The following is a 17,351-nucleotide window of genomic DNA, read 5'->3' as shown; positions in this document are numbered from 1 at the left end:
CTTTTCCACAAACTTTATGATCGCTCTTCATATAAGATAAAGAAATATATCCAGGGTAAATGAAGAGCTCTTACATCTCAAGACAACTGCAATGTCTTTTAAAAACGGAGTTAGTAGAGGACTTCTTTTTAATGGCTATATGTGCTCAGTACATATAAAATCAAACTCACTGCCATCAAGTCAATTCTGGCTCCGGGGGACTCGAAAGGACAGGGGAGAATTGCCCCTGTGGGTTTCAGAGACAGCAAATCTTTATGAGAATAGAGAGCCTCATCTCTCGCCTAAGGAGTGGCTAGTGATTTTGAACTGCTGACCTAGAGGTTAGCAACCCAACAAGTAACCCACTACGCCACCAGGGCTCCTGTGCTCTGTACATATGATACCATTATTTATATATATCCTAATTTAGTTGTCTAACCCTTTAGCAAAATTATGAACTTCATACATCCTCATGTTCTTCAGACTCAATGGCCTGGAGTAGTATGGCCAATTACCCTCTTGTGTGCATGTAGAGATTGTTAAACCATACGAGAGACTCCCCTCAGTGTGTGGTCATTCCTTTTAAACTTTACTTTGTCTCTGAAGCTATAAGAGGGGAGGGTGGAAGGGAAAGAAGGAGAGGGTGAGATGTCGGCATTAATCATGTTATACTTTACTCTATAAAATAGACTTCTCCATTCTCGGTATAGGCCATCTCCCAGTTTTCAGGTAGAGGACCCAAGTTATCCTCTGCAGAAAGAGGTAGGTATTGAGGAAACTTCTGAGAAGGGTCCGTGATGGGAGCAGCAGCGGTGCTACTATTCACAGGCGGCAGTGCTGTCTCCCGGAGAGGGTGCTCGTCTTGGTCACCGGAATCGGCTGTTCAGTCACATGGGGGAGAAAGAGAGAAGGGGAGGGGCAGCGTTAGTCATCGATCACACTCTAAATCCGGTGAAGCACTGGTTTTAGTGGCCATCATCAAGTTCCACTCACTGCAACATGATATGACCCAGTAGCCCACTGCCAAGGGTTTCCCGAGCTGTTTTACTGGACCTGGCCACCATGTCTGCGCACCCTCAGAGGCCCCGGTTGGGTTTGAATTGTCAATGTTTTGTTAAGCTCGTCCCTGAGCCACTTTGCCACCAGGCTCCCCAGGAACACACTCCTGAGTTTGTATTCTTAAAAGCCCTCAAGCTTGCCTAATGGCTGCTCATTGACTATGCCTTCTGTTCCCTGTGGATGGCTGGTTTTTTTAAATTTTTTTAATAAATTCTTTTAATCAATTTACTGGGGCTCATACAATTCATCACAATACATAGATCAATTGTGTAAAGCACATCTATACATTTGTTGCCCTCATTATTCCCAAAATTAGCTTTCCTCTTGGGTTCCCGGAATCAGCTCATTTTCCTTTTTCCCCTTCCCCTTCCCTTCCTCCTCCCCTCTCCCCCACGCACCCTTGATAATTTATAAATTATTATTGTATCTTATATTACACTGCCCGGCGTCTCCCTTCACCCACCCCTCTGCTGCTCGTCCCCCAGAGAGGAGGTTATATGTAGCTCCCTGTGATCAATTCCCCCTGTTTGTTGTTTAGATGCATCAAAATAATCCTCACACTTATTTTACCTGAAAGAATACAGAAAGCAGCACACTCAAAAGAGCATTATTCACACACTTTGAAATGCCAAACAGGAAACAATTCATGACTCAAACTCGGAAGTCACTAAAATTTAAGAAGACCATCAGAACACAACCTGAGCTGCACTCTTAGACCATAGGCAGTGCTTTATTTTGTGACTGAGAGGCGTTTGGGGGTAAGAGAAAAGCTAGTGAAGGAAACACAGACAGAGTGGCATTACTGTCCTTTTTGCACAAATTACTTCAAAGGTTTTGGTAGATAGCGACAAAGATCAAAGTCTCCTACAATATCAGCTGGAGAGGGGACCCTGGCTTAGGATATGAAGACAACTATACCAGTGGGTCAGATTTGAGCCTCTGTCGGAAAAGGGACAGAACGCTCCAGTGAATGCCTCCCTAGAGCAGCACCAGGTGGGCACATGCTTGACTTGGATTTGAAGAGGAGGCTCTAAATTTGTGCGTCTCTTTGCCTTCAGATTAACTAGAAGCTTCAGGTGATGTCATTGAGTAACCGCAAATGACACTGTTGACATTCAGCTGAATTTTTATAGAGGACGATGATATTAAATGTCAATCTCCACGGGGCTTTAAGACACGACAATCGGGGATGCAGGTGTTTCCTATGTCCCAGAGTGACTCTCTTGAAGACATTTCTTATTTACTGAAAGCAAACTGACTTATAATTAAAAGGCCATTTTCAAGTCTTCCTCTGACGAGTAGCTCCCAATGACAAACAAAAGACTGAAGCTAATCCCACAGTTATTAAGGACATGCCGAGCTCACCGGATAACACCGCCACAAAAACACCCACCACGTTGAGGAGCCTCTGTGTGACCTTCCCTGCCCTGGATTATCACCAGCTCAGATGTGCCTCCAGGTCTATGTGGTCCAGGTGGGAAAGGAACCAAGGAACCGAGTCTACTTCCTGCTGGGAGCATTCGGAGTGCTCTCCCACTCTTGTCTTTGAGATTTAGTCAGCAATGGGTACATATCAATGAATCAAAAGGTCACCTTGATGCTGACAAGTTCTCATGCTACATGTCCTGGGGGCGGTGCACACACAGCAGGACAAGAGCTGCCCAGCCTGATGGAGCCTCTTATCATATCCCAGCTTAAGTGAAGGCCATTCCAGGTTTCTTGAGTTACTTGTTTGTCCAACTTCCCTTTCCTGCTTAAACCAATTTGAGTTGGTTTTTGGACTAGTATCTGGATGCCCTGATTAATGAAACAGCTGTAGGTTGGAAGGAAATCAGGCCAACCTGAAGGAAACAATTGTTTTAGAATCACTCATGGGATAATAAATCGAATTAGATAAATGGTAAAGCTCCACATTTTTACATGTTTTTAAAGCAACAAGTGCTACAAGAACCCACTTTGAGGACAAAGGCATATCAGTGCTGAGCAGAACAGAAAGGAAAAGTGTGGTGGGAAAACAATGGTTGAAATGTCCTACTTTCTCTTGGGGCTAATTCTTTTGGGGGACTGGAACCTGTCATGTGGCAGAATCAACAGAATGTCTGGCTTTTAGGAGGGCTACTGTCCTGTACAAAGGGCCCTGTGGGCCAGGTGGGCTGGTGCGAGGCTGCTAACCACAAAGTGGGTGGTTCAAAGCTCTCGGCTGCTCCTCGGGAGAAAGGAGAGGCTGTCTGCTTCTGTAGAGTGCCAGCACATGAAACCTTACATAGGGTCAACATTCTGCGAGAGGATCAACACGATGGCAGTGGCTTAGCTTTGGTTTTTGGGTGTCCTGCAGCCTGAAAGCCGGTGTGGCGCAGCCTCTGAGCACAGCCGCCTACGCCCACCCATGCAGGTTAGAGGCACAAGTGAGGAGTGCCCGGCTGGGGCACTGGAGAGAGGGCACTGTGCTGGAAAAGAAGACCCTTTCAGGGCCAGTCAAGTTAGTGGCCTGGAGAAAAGTGGACTGGGAATTGCTGATTGTGGATTTTTTTCAAGAGTTGGTGGAAGTCTGTGTTTATGTAAAATCTCCTGATCTTTAGAATTGTAGTGTCTTTAAAAACAACGCAGTGTAGTGCAAGCATTCAGTGAAATGTAGTGGTTCCCGAACAATGACTGCATGGCCCGAGTGCCCCAGCTGGAAGGCAGACTTTGCCTTTGACTAACTGGCACCCTGCATAAACTCTATAGCCTCAGTTTCCTGGAGAGCCGCATACTAACAGCCCCTAGCTCCCAGGGCTGTGGGAGGAGTAAGTGAGTGAATTTATGTAAAGCACTTTGAATAGAGTCAATAGCTCACAGTAAGTATGAGATAAGTGTTCATCATCATCATCATCATCGCCACCCTCATCATTATCGTTATCATTATCGGCCTTGTGGTAGTTACATAATTTCATGTCAGCTTGAAGATATATAAAAGTGTAGGCCTGGAGTCTAGCCTGTCAATCAGGTCACAGCCCGATGGTGTCTCCTAGTGGGTATGGCCTTCTCATAAAGGATGTCCTGGGAACCTGCCATCTCTCTCTGCCTTCACCTTCCTCCTGGTGGGCCACTCTGGGCCCCGTGAGAGCCCAGGTGGGTCTACTGCTGTCAGAGGAAGCCAGCCTCTAACAGCCGAAGGGTCCGTAGGCACAACTGTATGGTTATAATAAAGATTATATATAGTAAAGCCATAGAGAATAGGAAAGAAGAGAGAGAGAGAGTAAAATAAAGGAGTCAGACACATTTATGGTAGCATGCTTACCTCAGCCCCTCTTGGTGGTCCATGTGGAGGTAGGAGAAGAGAGGGAATCTTTACTATCTTGGGACATTTATAGGTAGCCATAAGACATGCATATTCAGTAGTTACATATGTCGCAAGGAGGGTGATATCTACATTAAGGTCCCTGAGCTCATAGGTGAGGAAACCAAATACCTGCATTGGGGGAAGGTATGAGGGGGCTGGGTGACACAGCAGAAGAGACAGAAACAGGCTGTCTACTTCTTCAGGGAGATAAAATCAACCATGTGCTCACTTTAAGGCAGTATAGCTATTAGGGGAGAATCTATGAGGATGACATTTAAAACAGGATAATGTACTTGGACTTTATCTCTAACTTACCAAAGTGGAGGCTTTCCTACAATGAAATAGCAGCTTTCCAGATTCCCTCGGTTGTAAGTTAGGGATCATGTCTGTTGTAAGTTAGGGATCATGCCGTAGTTCCCTCAGTGCTAGTTCCCCTCACACTGCCTTTGGCTCTACCAGCCTGTGATTTTCCTGCATCATTGCATGTGGCCGTGTGAGTCTGAAAAGGGACCTTATAGATGAGTATCGGGCATATGGACTTGAGTTGGACTGCGATGTTTTCTCAATATATAATTACTTCTTGATATAAAGCTCTTTCTTACATATACATGTGTGCCAGTGGACTTGTCTCTCTAGTCAACCCGGCCTAACATGGTCCTCAAAAGCAATATTGTGAATATTTACTGCGGGCCAGCTCCAGCTCCCAGCCACTGATTTGTTCAAATAAGTAGGAGAAGAATAGCTTTTGATATAAAGGCTGTGATCACATCAAAATCCTAATTCTTTCTGAGTCACTGTGGAAGGCACGTGGCCGTCCTGAGCCTCAGTTTCTTCCCTGGTCAAATGGGCACAGAGCACCTGCCAGGGAGGCAGAAGGAAGCAATCACACAAAGTGCTTGGTCCTAGTATGTGGTCCTGGAACATAAACGTCCCAAGTCAGCCTTCATCTCTCCTGTGAACCGGAAGGGACAGCAAAAGGCCAGGGCAGAAGTCGATGTGCAACAGTTTCCTTTCACAATTTAAGTAAACCATTTTCGCAGGAGCGGGATGTAACAGAAAAAGAAGTCATGGAAATGGGAGGGCCACCACATACCAAATGAGAGACCGCCTCAGTTTCACGCCCAGCATGTATAATTCATGGCTTAAAAAAAAATCTGTGTGCAGAAAATGTGACCGTGTCAAAGGCACATCTACTCAGGGGGAAGCTTTCTAGACAATTTGAATTTCCTGGAGCGAGAGAACAAAAAAAATTTCTCCAGCAACTGGACTTTATTTTAAATGATCTAAATATTTGTTTTTGCATTAAGTGCCTTCCCTGTCTTCATTCCAGTCCAACAGAACTTTAATCGATCCCATTCTCAGAAAGGAAACAGTGAGTCTGAAAAGGAAAAGTCAATGCAGACAGAGGGTGGATGAAAGAATTCCCAGTCACATCATGGCTGTACTTAGACACATGCTCTTTGTTTCAATAACTCTGGCATTTACTTTATCAAACATTTGGGAACATTGCTGTCTCCCGCTTAATGGCCAATCCTCTTAACTGGTAAGTCTAAAGAAGGGAGGGGGTAAGACATTTTGAAAGGCAGACCAGATGGGGAAACAGCTTGAAGCTGCCAGTGTTGAGCACTGCCCTGTGCCAAGTGCTCTTTGAACCTCTTCCTCCTTGCGATCATCTGCAAAATGGGAAAGACAGTATACCTGCCTTACTTTTCTTTGAGGAATACTAGGAGACTTGGCAAATGAATTATAAACAGTAGACTGGTATAAACAGCAATTGCATTCATAATATATCAGAAGCTTCCAAGCACACACACACACACACACACACACACACACACACACACACACACACACAGCCTTTCCATGGTGACTTTAAAAACATCAGCTTATAACCCAAAAGAGAATTCCAAAGCTTATTTCAACTTATACATGCTCACTGGTTTGTGTGTATCCTCACTGGAACACAGCGAGTCAAAATCTTTGACCTGTCACAGAACTGATGAGGTTGATTGAAAATCAAACCAGGTAGTGGATCAGCAGACACGTTCTAGAGTCATACTTTCTGGGCTGAAATGACCGTTTTGACATCACTGGCTTTGCGATATCTCACCAGTTATTTGGCTACTTTTAGCAAAGTGCCTGCCACATCGTCAGCACTTGAGAAACATTAGCCCTTATGACAATTATTATCTCTTGACATCCCAAAGAAATGCTTGCTCACTGCTGATGATGCAAAGCAAGCACCAGCAACCTGGGGCTGCTGGACAAGGTCCCTATAAAATCCACTTGAACAACACTTTCTCCCTCTTGGAGGCGGTAACAGGTAAAAGAGCTGCTTTTCAGAGATGGCGGTTTGTTCTGGTTTCCAAGGTGTCTGTAATGAACGAGATGCTTTAACACGTGTGCTTGCTTAAATAACTGTGTGCTGGGAGGGTTCTCTTCCAAGGGTTTCTTATAGGTCCATACGTGGGTTCCCATTGTAGAGCACTGGTTATGTTCAATAGTCTGTCCTCTGGCGAGTGCTTGGGATGACTGCTCATTGTAGAGCATCAGCCTCAATCACCAGTAAGAGGAAGGAAGGATGGGCTATCTCCCTAGGCTGCGTCTGGCCAGGAGGCTCCTGGCTTTCTTCCTGCACACATTTGCAGTGCTACTTAAACCAAGCTTCAAGCCAACGTACTGTTGTCGAGTCAATGCCAACTTATAATGACCCTGCAGGACAGAGTAGACCTGCCCCTGCGCATTTCCCAGACTGTGATTCTTTATGGGACTAGAAAGCCTCGTCTTTCTACTCAGGAGCAATCGGTGGTTTCGAACTGCTAGCCTTTCAGATTGCAGCCCAGTGTGGAAGGCCTGTTATTTCAGTACCTGGTATCTCTTTCAAAAGATCCCAACAGAAGGTGGCCAAGACAGTAGGTCATTAAAACCACTGACTGGAATACTATATTTTTAAAGTCTTCACACTATTTCTACATTTGGATATAATGCCCATGTCTTTAACCACGAAGGGCCAACTTGGGGTCAACACCCCTTTATGATATTGCCAAGCTATGCTCGAAGTACCTAGTGGACAGTACAAAATACTTTGATATAGTTTCATATGCACATTTCAGAGACCACATGAAGCCAATTATTTGAAAGAATGAGGATGACTTAGTGTACGGCAGATTGTCAGCTGTTACAATTGCAGTCTTGTAAGTGAGGGGGCGTTGATTTGGCATAGTTCTTAGATATTGAGGATGCCCCATCATACATATATCTCAGGGTTCCCGCTGTGCATCTGTCAGCTCTCTTGGTGTTACGATACCTGCCTAAAGGAGACCATCAGGTGCAACCAAACTTTCTGTTCTCTGCAAATAATGTTGATGGGACTGGTTTTTAGCAATGGTGGCTGGGTGCCTAAGTGTTTTCTTCATGTTAGGGTTTCAAATGGGGACTTTAAGTCTTTTAAGGAAATTTGTAGGGATTGAGGCTTCTAGCAGTTAGAAATAGGAAATGCCTCAAGCCACCCCATAGTCAACAACCTTTATTTTCTCCTTGTTTTCTACCAAGATATCTACTTCACCCATAAAACACAGAAAAAGGTGCTTGTACCTCTTGGGGGCCAAGTCAGCTTAGCAGAACCGTTCATTTCCCTACATGCTATCCCGTGGGTCTTCGGTTTCCGTGCCCATGACAATGTTTTGAATCACATCACAATTTGTTATCCTTATTTATTGAAAGATCAAAACATGAAAGAATAACCTATTTTTAAAAATGTCCCCCTGGTTTTTTTTATCACTAGCATTCATTTCAGCAAGGATGACTAAAAATGAAATAGTCCTGAGTGAATAAATACAATCAGCTGGATTTTCTACATGTATATGAAAAAGATGGCAAATGCCTTCCAGAGATTGCTAATATAGGTCACTTACTGGCCTAACCCCCAGGGGAAAGAAATAGACATTTTCATGGAATTGAATTAGCTAGAAGAGGGAACTGAGGCACAAACTACTGCAAGCCAGTCACTTACCAATAAAAGAGGGTAGGTAGCATGTTCCTACCAAGACAGCTGCTAAGAACTAAGCCAGGTGAATGAATAAGACCTTCTCCTTGTTTACCTCGTGCTTCTGGTAGAAAGTTTAGGGTTACTACTACAATGGTGATAAAAGTTTTTTCCCTTTTAAATTATCAGCATCTTGAAGAATTCTGGGCTTCTGTGTTTAGTTAATGACTAAGAGAAAAACCTCAGGCAGGTCCAAAAGAGCTCCAGGTAGCATCCAACCAATTCAAAACTTAGTATCCCATCTGACTTACTAGCACAGACAGGGGGATCTTGAACCCAATAATATCCCCTTTCCTGGGAGCCTGGCCAACAAAGTAGTGACCGAGGTGGAGTGATGTGAGAGGAGGTCATGGCCACAGAGCGCATGCTCACATATTGAAAATGGGTCCAGTGCCCAGGGCCTTAAGTCTGAAATATTTAAGGACAAGCTTAAGCACAGGAAAAATCAAAGAAAATGCTTTTCTAGGTCATCCCATTATAGAACAGTTACACCTACCTTCTACCGTTGTTTTGAGTCACTACAAACCCTCGTAGAGTGGAACCTATTCTTAAACAGTGCTGCTTCACTGCCCTGTCCGTGGGACTCACCATCCAGGCTCTGTGCACTGGGCTCCCTGGAGGAGCCACACCTGATGTGTATGGCTTATCCTGGGCGATCCCTTCATAAAGTGAAGGGGCTATAAGTTTGAGTGTAGATAGCCTCACATAGAGAAATGGGTTGTTAAATAGATAGATACTACATTCCATAATGCACACTATCTATAATAAGGATATCTCTTGAGAACAGTAGCTCACTCACTGGCATGGGATCAATTCCAACTCACAACAACCCTCCAGGACAGGGGTTCCAGGACTAATGCTTTATGGGACTAGAAATCCTCTTCTTTCTTACGTTGAGCCCCTGATGGTTTCGAACTGCTGACCTTGTGGCTCGCACCCCAAGCATAACCATCACACCAGTGCAAGATTTGTTATTTCCCCACCTCTGTTCATGTTAGGATATTTGAAGGGGCTTTAAAAAGTTTGTGGGAAAATACAATTAAAATATAATGAAGCTTTCCTATGAACTTCTGGAAGCCACCATGTCTAGTAAAATATGCAGACGTTAACTGAACATGTGATGGTGTATTCCCATTGAGTCTCCAATTGCAAAGAATACTACTAATGGTCCGTACAGGATAGAGTGATATTAAGTTGTTATATTATACTGACCCTCTTCATGTAAAATCAGCCACAAATATAGAGTTTTTTGAGGTTAAAAAAACCCCAGAATAAATGTAAATAATACATATGTTCATTTGCATTGACATATACACATATATGCATGCATACAGGAGTCCCCAGAATTTGTAATTTTGCTTTGCACGACTTGACTTTCATGAAAGGCCTACATTGGAACCTATCTGCTTTTGCTGACGGGGAGAAATCCACAGGGGATTCTGCTGTCACAGGAAAGGGTGAAAAGCATTTGCCTTGCAGTGGGCCATTAGAGAGGCAGCGCGCACCCAAGTAGTGAGAGTGGGGACCCCGAGTTCCTTTCCAGGATCCAGACTCAGCATCCCAGCCTCAAGCTGTCATGGCTTTGAACCGTCAGTTAATGAAAGTGATATTTTAGGTGGTATGTGTGATTTGGTACAATTCAGTAGCTTATTTGGGAGGAGGGGGCTGCTTCTGTGGCTTTACGCTTTTACAAATGACTTTGTAGGAACACTCCACTTTTGGATAGTGGGGTAAACTCCACACAGACACACACATGGACACACACACAGAAGCATATTTTGGAGAGAACTACACAATGGCGATTTTTTTAAAACCCGTTTGCAAACATACTGCCTTCTTATATCCCCTTTAAGATATTTGGGTGAACTTAAAATATTGTTATAAAGAAGTACAAAAGAAGCATGAAGCATGAAGGAGCATAATATTCCTTGGTAAAGATGAAGGGAAGGATCATTTCTACTCCAAACCCTGTGTGGCCAACTTCCAATTCACACACGAGCAGCAGGTGTGTCCCGCTCTGACCAAAGCCTCCCGACTCCCCACCCCAAGGACCGAAGAGGGGGTCTCCGTCTGGCCTTTACCTGTAAAGCTACTGTTCATTTCAGGAACGTCATCCTCCTCCTCATTCTCCGCATGGGCTATGCCAGCATTTTGCATATCATTGTAAGACTTGGTGCGCTTCGGGGTCGACAGCGTGGAGCCCAACTGAAGGCTTTGCAAGGCATCCGTTGTGATCAGTTTCCCACCGACTGGCTGGCTCGGAGGTTTGGGTGTCCCATAATAGTTTCCTAGGTGATGGAGACACACATTTGCATGTTTCAAAGAGAATACTTTTGTTTTTAAGATTTCACATCCAAATCTGTTGGCACATTAAAAAAAAAAATTAAACCGGAAAACCAGAACAAACTGTACTTCATTCCTGGAATGGATTAGAAGGATGTCTTCCATAAGCCGGTGCATTCAGAGACAGGGAGGAAAAGTAGCATTTATTTTGGCGCAAGGAGCCGACTAGGGCTTAAACAAAGGGGGCAGTGGTGAATAGCAAAATTTCATCCTCCTTACATTTGAATTTCAATGTATCACCTTTTCAAATCTATTCTCTAGCCTCATGCTGAATCTGATTCAGAGTGAGCCCCACAAAAAAAATAAATATATTCATTGCTGCCGGCACCTTCACAAGCCTACAAGGTGGGGGTCAGCTTCGCTTAGTAAGGGGACTCTTTAAGAGGGGACCCGGGCAACATTTTAAAAGGGGGACAGTGAACACCACGTGGCACCTCTCTAACTGAATGGCAGGCTTGACTTCCAGGGTCAGTGGGGGCGGGGACAAGCTCTTGCCAAGTTTCAACAGAACGCACGTGACTCCCCAGATGAGTCGCTATTTTAGGGGTGGCCCATCTTCATTTTCAGCTACTCCCTCCCTACGTTTGGAGCAGTACTCAGAACAGTTTGTAAGGCGGAATTTGTATTTTATTTTAAAAATTTCAATAGATATGGAAATGTCTAATGTGCACTACTAAAATCTTATCTAGCAAATCATGGTAGTGATTTAGAGTTTTCTATAAAATTAAGGTATTTGGCAATGAAACCAGTTGGATTTTTAAAGCAATACTTAAAAAAATTCAACTGGTTCATAGCTTAAAGACTAAGAAAGAAAGCTTTATGGCTATCAGTAAGAAATTAATCAATGGTAAAAAATAACTGAAGGTGGTGATCAGAGTTTTCTTTTGAAAACTTAAGGTAAAAAGTGAACTATCTTAAAGAAAACAGTCAGCAAATGACATCATATTCATAGATGAGCTGGATCATGAAAACAGTTCACAGATGACTGCAGTTTGAAAGCAGTTCATTATAGAAAATACTCAGCGATTGCATTAAAACCAAATCAATTAACATGGGTTAGAGTAATGTGGTTGAGCCTTTCATTGTCTCTCAAGCATGGTTTGCAATGCTACACGGAATAAAGCAAAATTAGAGAATAATTATAAAATCTGCATAGAGGGATTCTTCTTAAGAACTCTACCTCAATGAACCCTCTGTACATAATAATATAAAAAAATTCAATTTATTATATAAGAAAGCAAAAACAACCCCCACCAACACAGTCATGAAGATTAAATAATGCAACCTTTTGCATAATTTGGAAGGCACACAGAGCATAATTTGTTTTGATTAATCTTCATCATTATAATCTTAATTTCCTTTTTAGGAGGAAGATATAATAATATTTCCTTAAGACATAACTTTTTTTTTCTAATCATTTTATTAAGGGTGCATACAACTCTTATCACAATCCATACATACATCGATTGTGTAAAGCGCATTTGTACATTCATTGCCCTCATCATTCTCAAAACATTTCCTCTCCACATAAGCCTCTGGCATTAGGTCCTCATTTGTCCCCTCCTCCTCACTCCCCCCTCCCTCATGAGCCATTGATAAATTATAAATTATTATTTTAAGACATAGCTTTTTAATGAATTACCAAATTTATGAATCTACAGACTCAGTTCATTTGAGTGTGGTGTAATATAGTCTGTGTCAACAGAGAAATTTGAACATAACAATTCAAAAATAGAATATACTGTACCACATTTGATGTGAAGGCTACCAGGCAGAAATTTGATAAGCATCTTTTGGTGGCCTGTACTCAGCTAATTGTTATGGTTCAACATTTTTTTTGGTTTGGGTTTCTAACATAGAGACACAAGAAACTGAATTGAACCAGCCTGTATCGAGGTTCCCTATGTAGGGTGTTAGGAACTGACACTGGAGCACAGAAGAATGAGCACAACTGTTGGTTCAGCGGTAGAAATCTTGTCTTTCATGGAGGAGGCATGGGCTCAGTTTTCAGTCATTGCACTTCATGGACCTCACCACTTGCCTGTCCATGGAAGCTTAGGTCATGATGCTGAACAGGGTTAGCTTCTAGGTTAAGCCAGACTAGAAATAGAGGACTGGCAAACTGCTTTTAAAGACCACCCCATGAAAACACTACAGATCCCGAAGGTATGAACCTCTGTAAACGGAGCAGCCATGAGTAGAAGACAGGAGGTCTCCCCATCATCAACATGAATCAACATGTACCAAGAGTTACATCAAAGGTTGCCCAGGTCTTCGTTGAGGTTGCAGCCTGAACAAAATGCTTACCACTAGCTGAAGATTATTTGTGAGATGTAAGTAAGTAAAAGGCTGACTAATGAAGACAGTCTCTACTGTGAACAAAGGAGGCAGACAGTTTTAGTACATTTAATTCCTTCAAATAAATCACTAATACACCAAACATGTGTACAGTGAGAAACTGAACTAAGGCCAAATATCGATCACTAAGAATCTTCGAATGAAAGATGTGAATAAAAGAACGTGGCCCTTTACTCATCATACTATAATTTTATAATCATATCACCATTACACTGAATTCACTTGCAGAACTATGTCATTCAAAAATCAATGAAAACTTAAGACATCCTACTAATAACAAAAATGAATTCCTGGAAAAAGAACAGTTATACATAAATTTGACAAGTATGTGTGGATTTCCTAATTCTGTTTTCAAATTCAAAGTTTTTCTTAATTAATAAAGAATTAATACAATTCAACTATAGATGCTCAAAACAATCTACAGGGTCCTAGTTGTTTGCTGTGTCTGAGAACTAATTTAGGGTTGATCGGAGACAGAGAACGTATGTGTGCATACCACTAGACGGAACCGTATGAAATTGCTATTATAGAAGACATGAACTGTGGGTACCAGCAATTTCCTCAGGCTGGACCTAATGTTTAGGCATTAAAGGAGTCAAACACTACACTGAATGTCATGGTTGATAAACAAAAAGCAGACACCTTGAGTTCACTCAGAGGTGTCTAGGAAGAGAGTCCTGGTGATATACTCCTAAGATACCAGCCATTGAAACCCCATGGAGTAGAGTTTAATCTGAGACATGGGGGTTCTCACAAGTCAGAACTGACTTACTGGCAACACGCACCAGCAGGCTCTCATTGTTCAGAGGAGCGGTAGCACACCTCAGTCCCAAGTACCTGAGAGACACAGCCAGGATGGTCCGATGGGTCGATCTCTGCTCCACCACGAACTAGCTGTGTGACCTGTTCTAATCATTTAATTTTTAAAATTCTTCATCCTCAGCTGTAAAGTGGGAATTGCTCATTTCCAGTTGTTATAGAGATAAAATGAGGAGGTCCATTTAAAATGCCCCCTTCCCCCAACTGCTACTGAGTGCATTCTGATGCACGGCGACCCTCGGGGACAGAGCAGAGCTGCCCCATAAGCTTGCTAAGGCTACAGTCTTTAAGGAAGCAGACTGCCGCAGTTCTCTCTGGTGCGCCCGCGAGTAGGCAAACACTTCACCACAATGCCAGCAGGGCTCCTTGAGTGAGATTCGATAAATGCTCCTTAATGCTGATAGGGTCTGTTTCTGATCTTCAGAAAGAAGACCTCTCTCATTTCGAAGATTAGCGACATAATGTGTCTGAAGTACCTAGTATGTGATTGCTGCTGTTAGTTGCTGTGGAGTTGGCTCCTCTCGCAGAAACCCCCTTTGCTACAGAGTACAACGGCTCAGAGGGTTTTCTAGGCTGAGATCTTAATGGACTCAAATTACCACGCGCCACGCCCCTCAAGTCACTGGGTAAATTCAAACCAACAACCTTATATTCACCCCCATTTTCCAGGGATCATTCCCTACTGCCTCCACCTACGCCAACTTCATCTTCTTGGGCCACCTCCACGATCCATTTCACAGTTGAATTCACGACTTCTACCTTGGGAAAGGCTCCCTGGGTGGTGTACATACAGTATGTGGCTGCTACCTCAAAGGCTGCAGGTTGGAGTCCATCCAGCGAGGTCTTAGAGAGTCTGCAACCCACTTCCAAAACCTGGCCACTGGAGACTCGGGGGCACACAGTTCTACTCTGGGTAAAAGGAGCTACTGTGGACTTGATGGCAACTGGTTACCTCTAGAAACACAGTATTCCACCTAACCAAGAGTTTCCATGAGAGGGAAAAACCAGCAAGTCGAGCCATGGAGGAAAGACAGCCCTTAGAGAGAGCATGCAATGTACACACCCAACTCCAAGCGAAGCAAATAAGTATCACTTAATGGTCTTAAATGAAAACCAATTGCAGAATTACAAATGATTAAAAAATTAATTTGGAGTGAGTAAGAGTTCCAATCTCACCACATCCTCTCCAGCATTTGCTGTTCTCTGTTTTTTAAAACTGGGCTGGGTTTATGTAAATACACACAGTCGCTGTGGAAAGCGATACGGCGATTCATAAAGCAGATGGCAATGGAACTACCATCGGACGCAGCAATACCTTTACTGAACAAAACATAAGAAACAGAGCACGAACGGATGTATGCTCCCCCATGTTCGTTGCAGCACAGATCACAATAGCAAGAACTTAGAAAGAGCCTAAATTTATATCAGCAGAATTTTGGATTAAAAAAACTCTGGTGTGTACACACAATGAAATACTACACGTCCCTAAAAAACAATGAGGAAACCATGAAACATTTCATGACATGGAGGGATCTGGAAGACATTATACTGAGTGAAGTTAGTCAATCACAAAAGGATAAATACTGTATGTATCTACTGCTGTAGGAATAAGCAACAGGGCAGGCACACGTTCAGGCTTGCAGGGCATCTGGTCTGTTGGCTAGCAGGGCCACATAGCCTGGTAGAGAGCCTGAGTGGTGCCAATGAGCTGTACACTACCCTCCCTAGACATGTATCTTGAAGGTCATTTGGCCGGAGGACACCTGACATCAGTTGGGGTCAAACTGTTAAGGAAGGGGAAAGGAATGTTGTCTACTGAGTGGCTGCCATGCAAAGCTATGATGAGGTCCCCCTAGACAGGTAGACAGCCCTTTCAGAGGAATGAGAGCTACTGATGGGAAAATCAAGTCAGGAGAGGGGAAAGGGCACAAACATGTCTGGAGGAACAAAAAGCGCACGTCTGTTGGCAGGAAAAGAGGGAGGAATAACTTCCAGGTGAGGAGAAGAATGCCTGAAAATGCTCTGGGGGACCCTAGGTGAGGAGCGTCCGTGGTGGTAGGCACCGAATGGGCCGAATGGACCCGCGCTTCTGGACACACGCTGGGGACCCAGGACAGGTGCCATGGAATGCTGAGGCTCTGTATCCTGGCTCTTCAAAGCACACGGCATGCTCCAGAGGATCAGTGAGATCCGATGTAGAAACCCCACTGGGTGAACTGCTTCAGACACACACCTTTAACCTGAGGACTTAAGTCGGACAATACATGGTGTCTGAGGAAGCAGAAGACAACTTTATCAAGATTGTTGAACTGGTGGTAGGCAGACAAACATGGTCTTGCTACATCAATGCCCAATATATTGAATTAAGAAGTATATTATTCCTGCAAACTTGTGACTCAAATTTTCAGTTAATATTATTGTAAATTTTCCCTGCCAATCATCCCCCATTATTTGTGTAAATTGCATCCAACCACAAAAGGATCGATTCTGTTCAAGTGAATATTTCAGGTACATTAGCCCAATATCGCTCTCTCAATAGGGCTTTAAAAAATTGGTACCCGGGGCCAAACTAAGACAATATTAAGGAAAAATCATTATGCCCCAGGGGCATGATCGACAAGACTCTACCATAAATTAACAAGGAGGTTTTGAAATGGCAGATAAAAACAAACAAACCAAAAACAGGAATGAGTTTTGGGCTCTCACTAAGTGTTAGCTCCAATTTAAGAACAACTACTCCTTATATTATGACCTTGCTCAATAGTCACCCTCAGGAAGAGAACACAGAAGACATGGGTGCTGTAGCAAAGTGTGGTGAAGAAATTAGATGGTACCTTGCTATCAGATAAAATCATGCCTGGGGTCTTAAAGGCTTGTTTCCAAACAAGCAGCCATCTAAGTGAGATGTCAACTAAATCCACATGGAAGAAGCACTCCAACATCAGTCACTGAGGGATTGTAAATCATATACTCTGAAGTCTCGGGAGTATCAGAGCTAAATTGTGAGAATCTGGCTTGCAGAAGGCCATGGATGACAGTGGGAGCCCAGATATATCTGCGGGATCTGTGTAGGAAATAAGCCTCTGGTGATCTCCCTCTCCCCGTAAGAGAGGGCTGGGAGGAAAGTGGTCACCGAACAGAGTGCACTGGAGAGATGACTGTAGAAGATGAAAATGATAAACCCGTGTTGAACGGCTAAAGCTCTGTCAGTGATTCTCCCCTCTGAGGCATACTAGGCTTGATCTGGTTTCCAATATTTTCCGTATTTTTGTTATTGATCATGTTTATCTCAGATTTGTTATGTCATTGGGGGTCACCTTCTTGAATTTTTAGTACAGTGAACCCTCGCCACTTCGCGCTTCGACTTCCGCGGCTTCACTCTATCACGGGTTTTGCGTAACAGCACATGCTCTGTCATTACCGCCA

The 17,351-nt window shown here is 43.5% G+C and overlaps 1 protein-coding gene across 17 annotated transcripts in view; it reads right to left on the bottom strand.

Annotated features, from left to right (window-relative positions):
* Window positions 1-17,351, bottom strand: part of MAGI1 (membrane associated guanylate kinase, WW and PDZ domain containing 1) — a 758,591-nt gene that overhangs the window by 117,649 nt on the left and 623,591 nt on the right. For all 17 annotated transcript variants that reach the window (XM_045289931.1, XM_045289933.1, XM_045289932.1 and 14 more), the window contains exons 4-5: window positions 10,487-10,693; window positions 657-858 (exon numbers count right to left, since the gene is read on the bottom strand). In XM_045289931.1, the coding sequence (XP_045145866.1) occupies window positions 657-858; window positions 10,487-10,693 (409 nt within the window). The remainder of the gene's footprint in view (window positions 1-656; window positions 859-10,486; window positions 10,694-17,351) is intronic.

The sequence above is a fragment of the Echinops telfairi genome, unplaced genomic scaffold (genome assembly GCF_000313985.2).
Source record: "Echinops telfairi isolate 266 unplaced genomic scaffold, ASM31398v2 ScPeMD7_31;HRSCAF=116, whole genome shotgun sequence".
NCBI lineage: Eukaryota > Metazoa > Chordata > Mammalia > Afrosoricida > Tenrecidae > Echinops > Echinops telfairi.
Note: the sequence above shows the minus strand (reverse complement) of the source record. Positions and strands in the feature narration are given on the sequence as shown.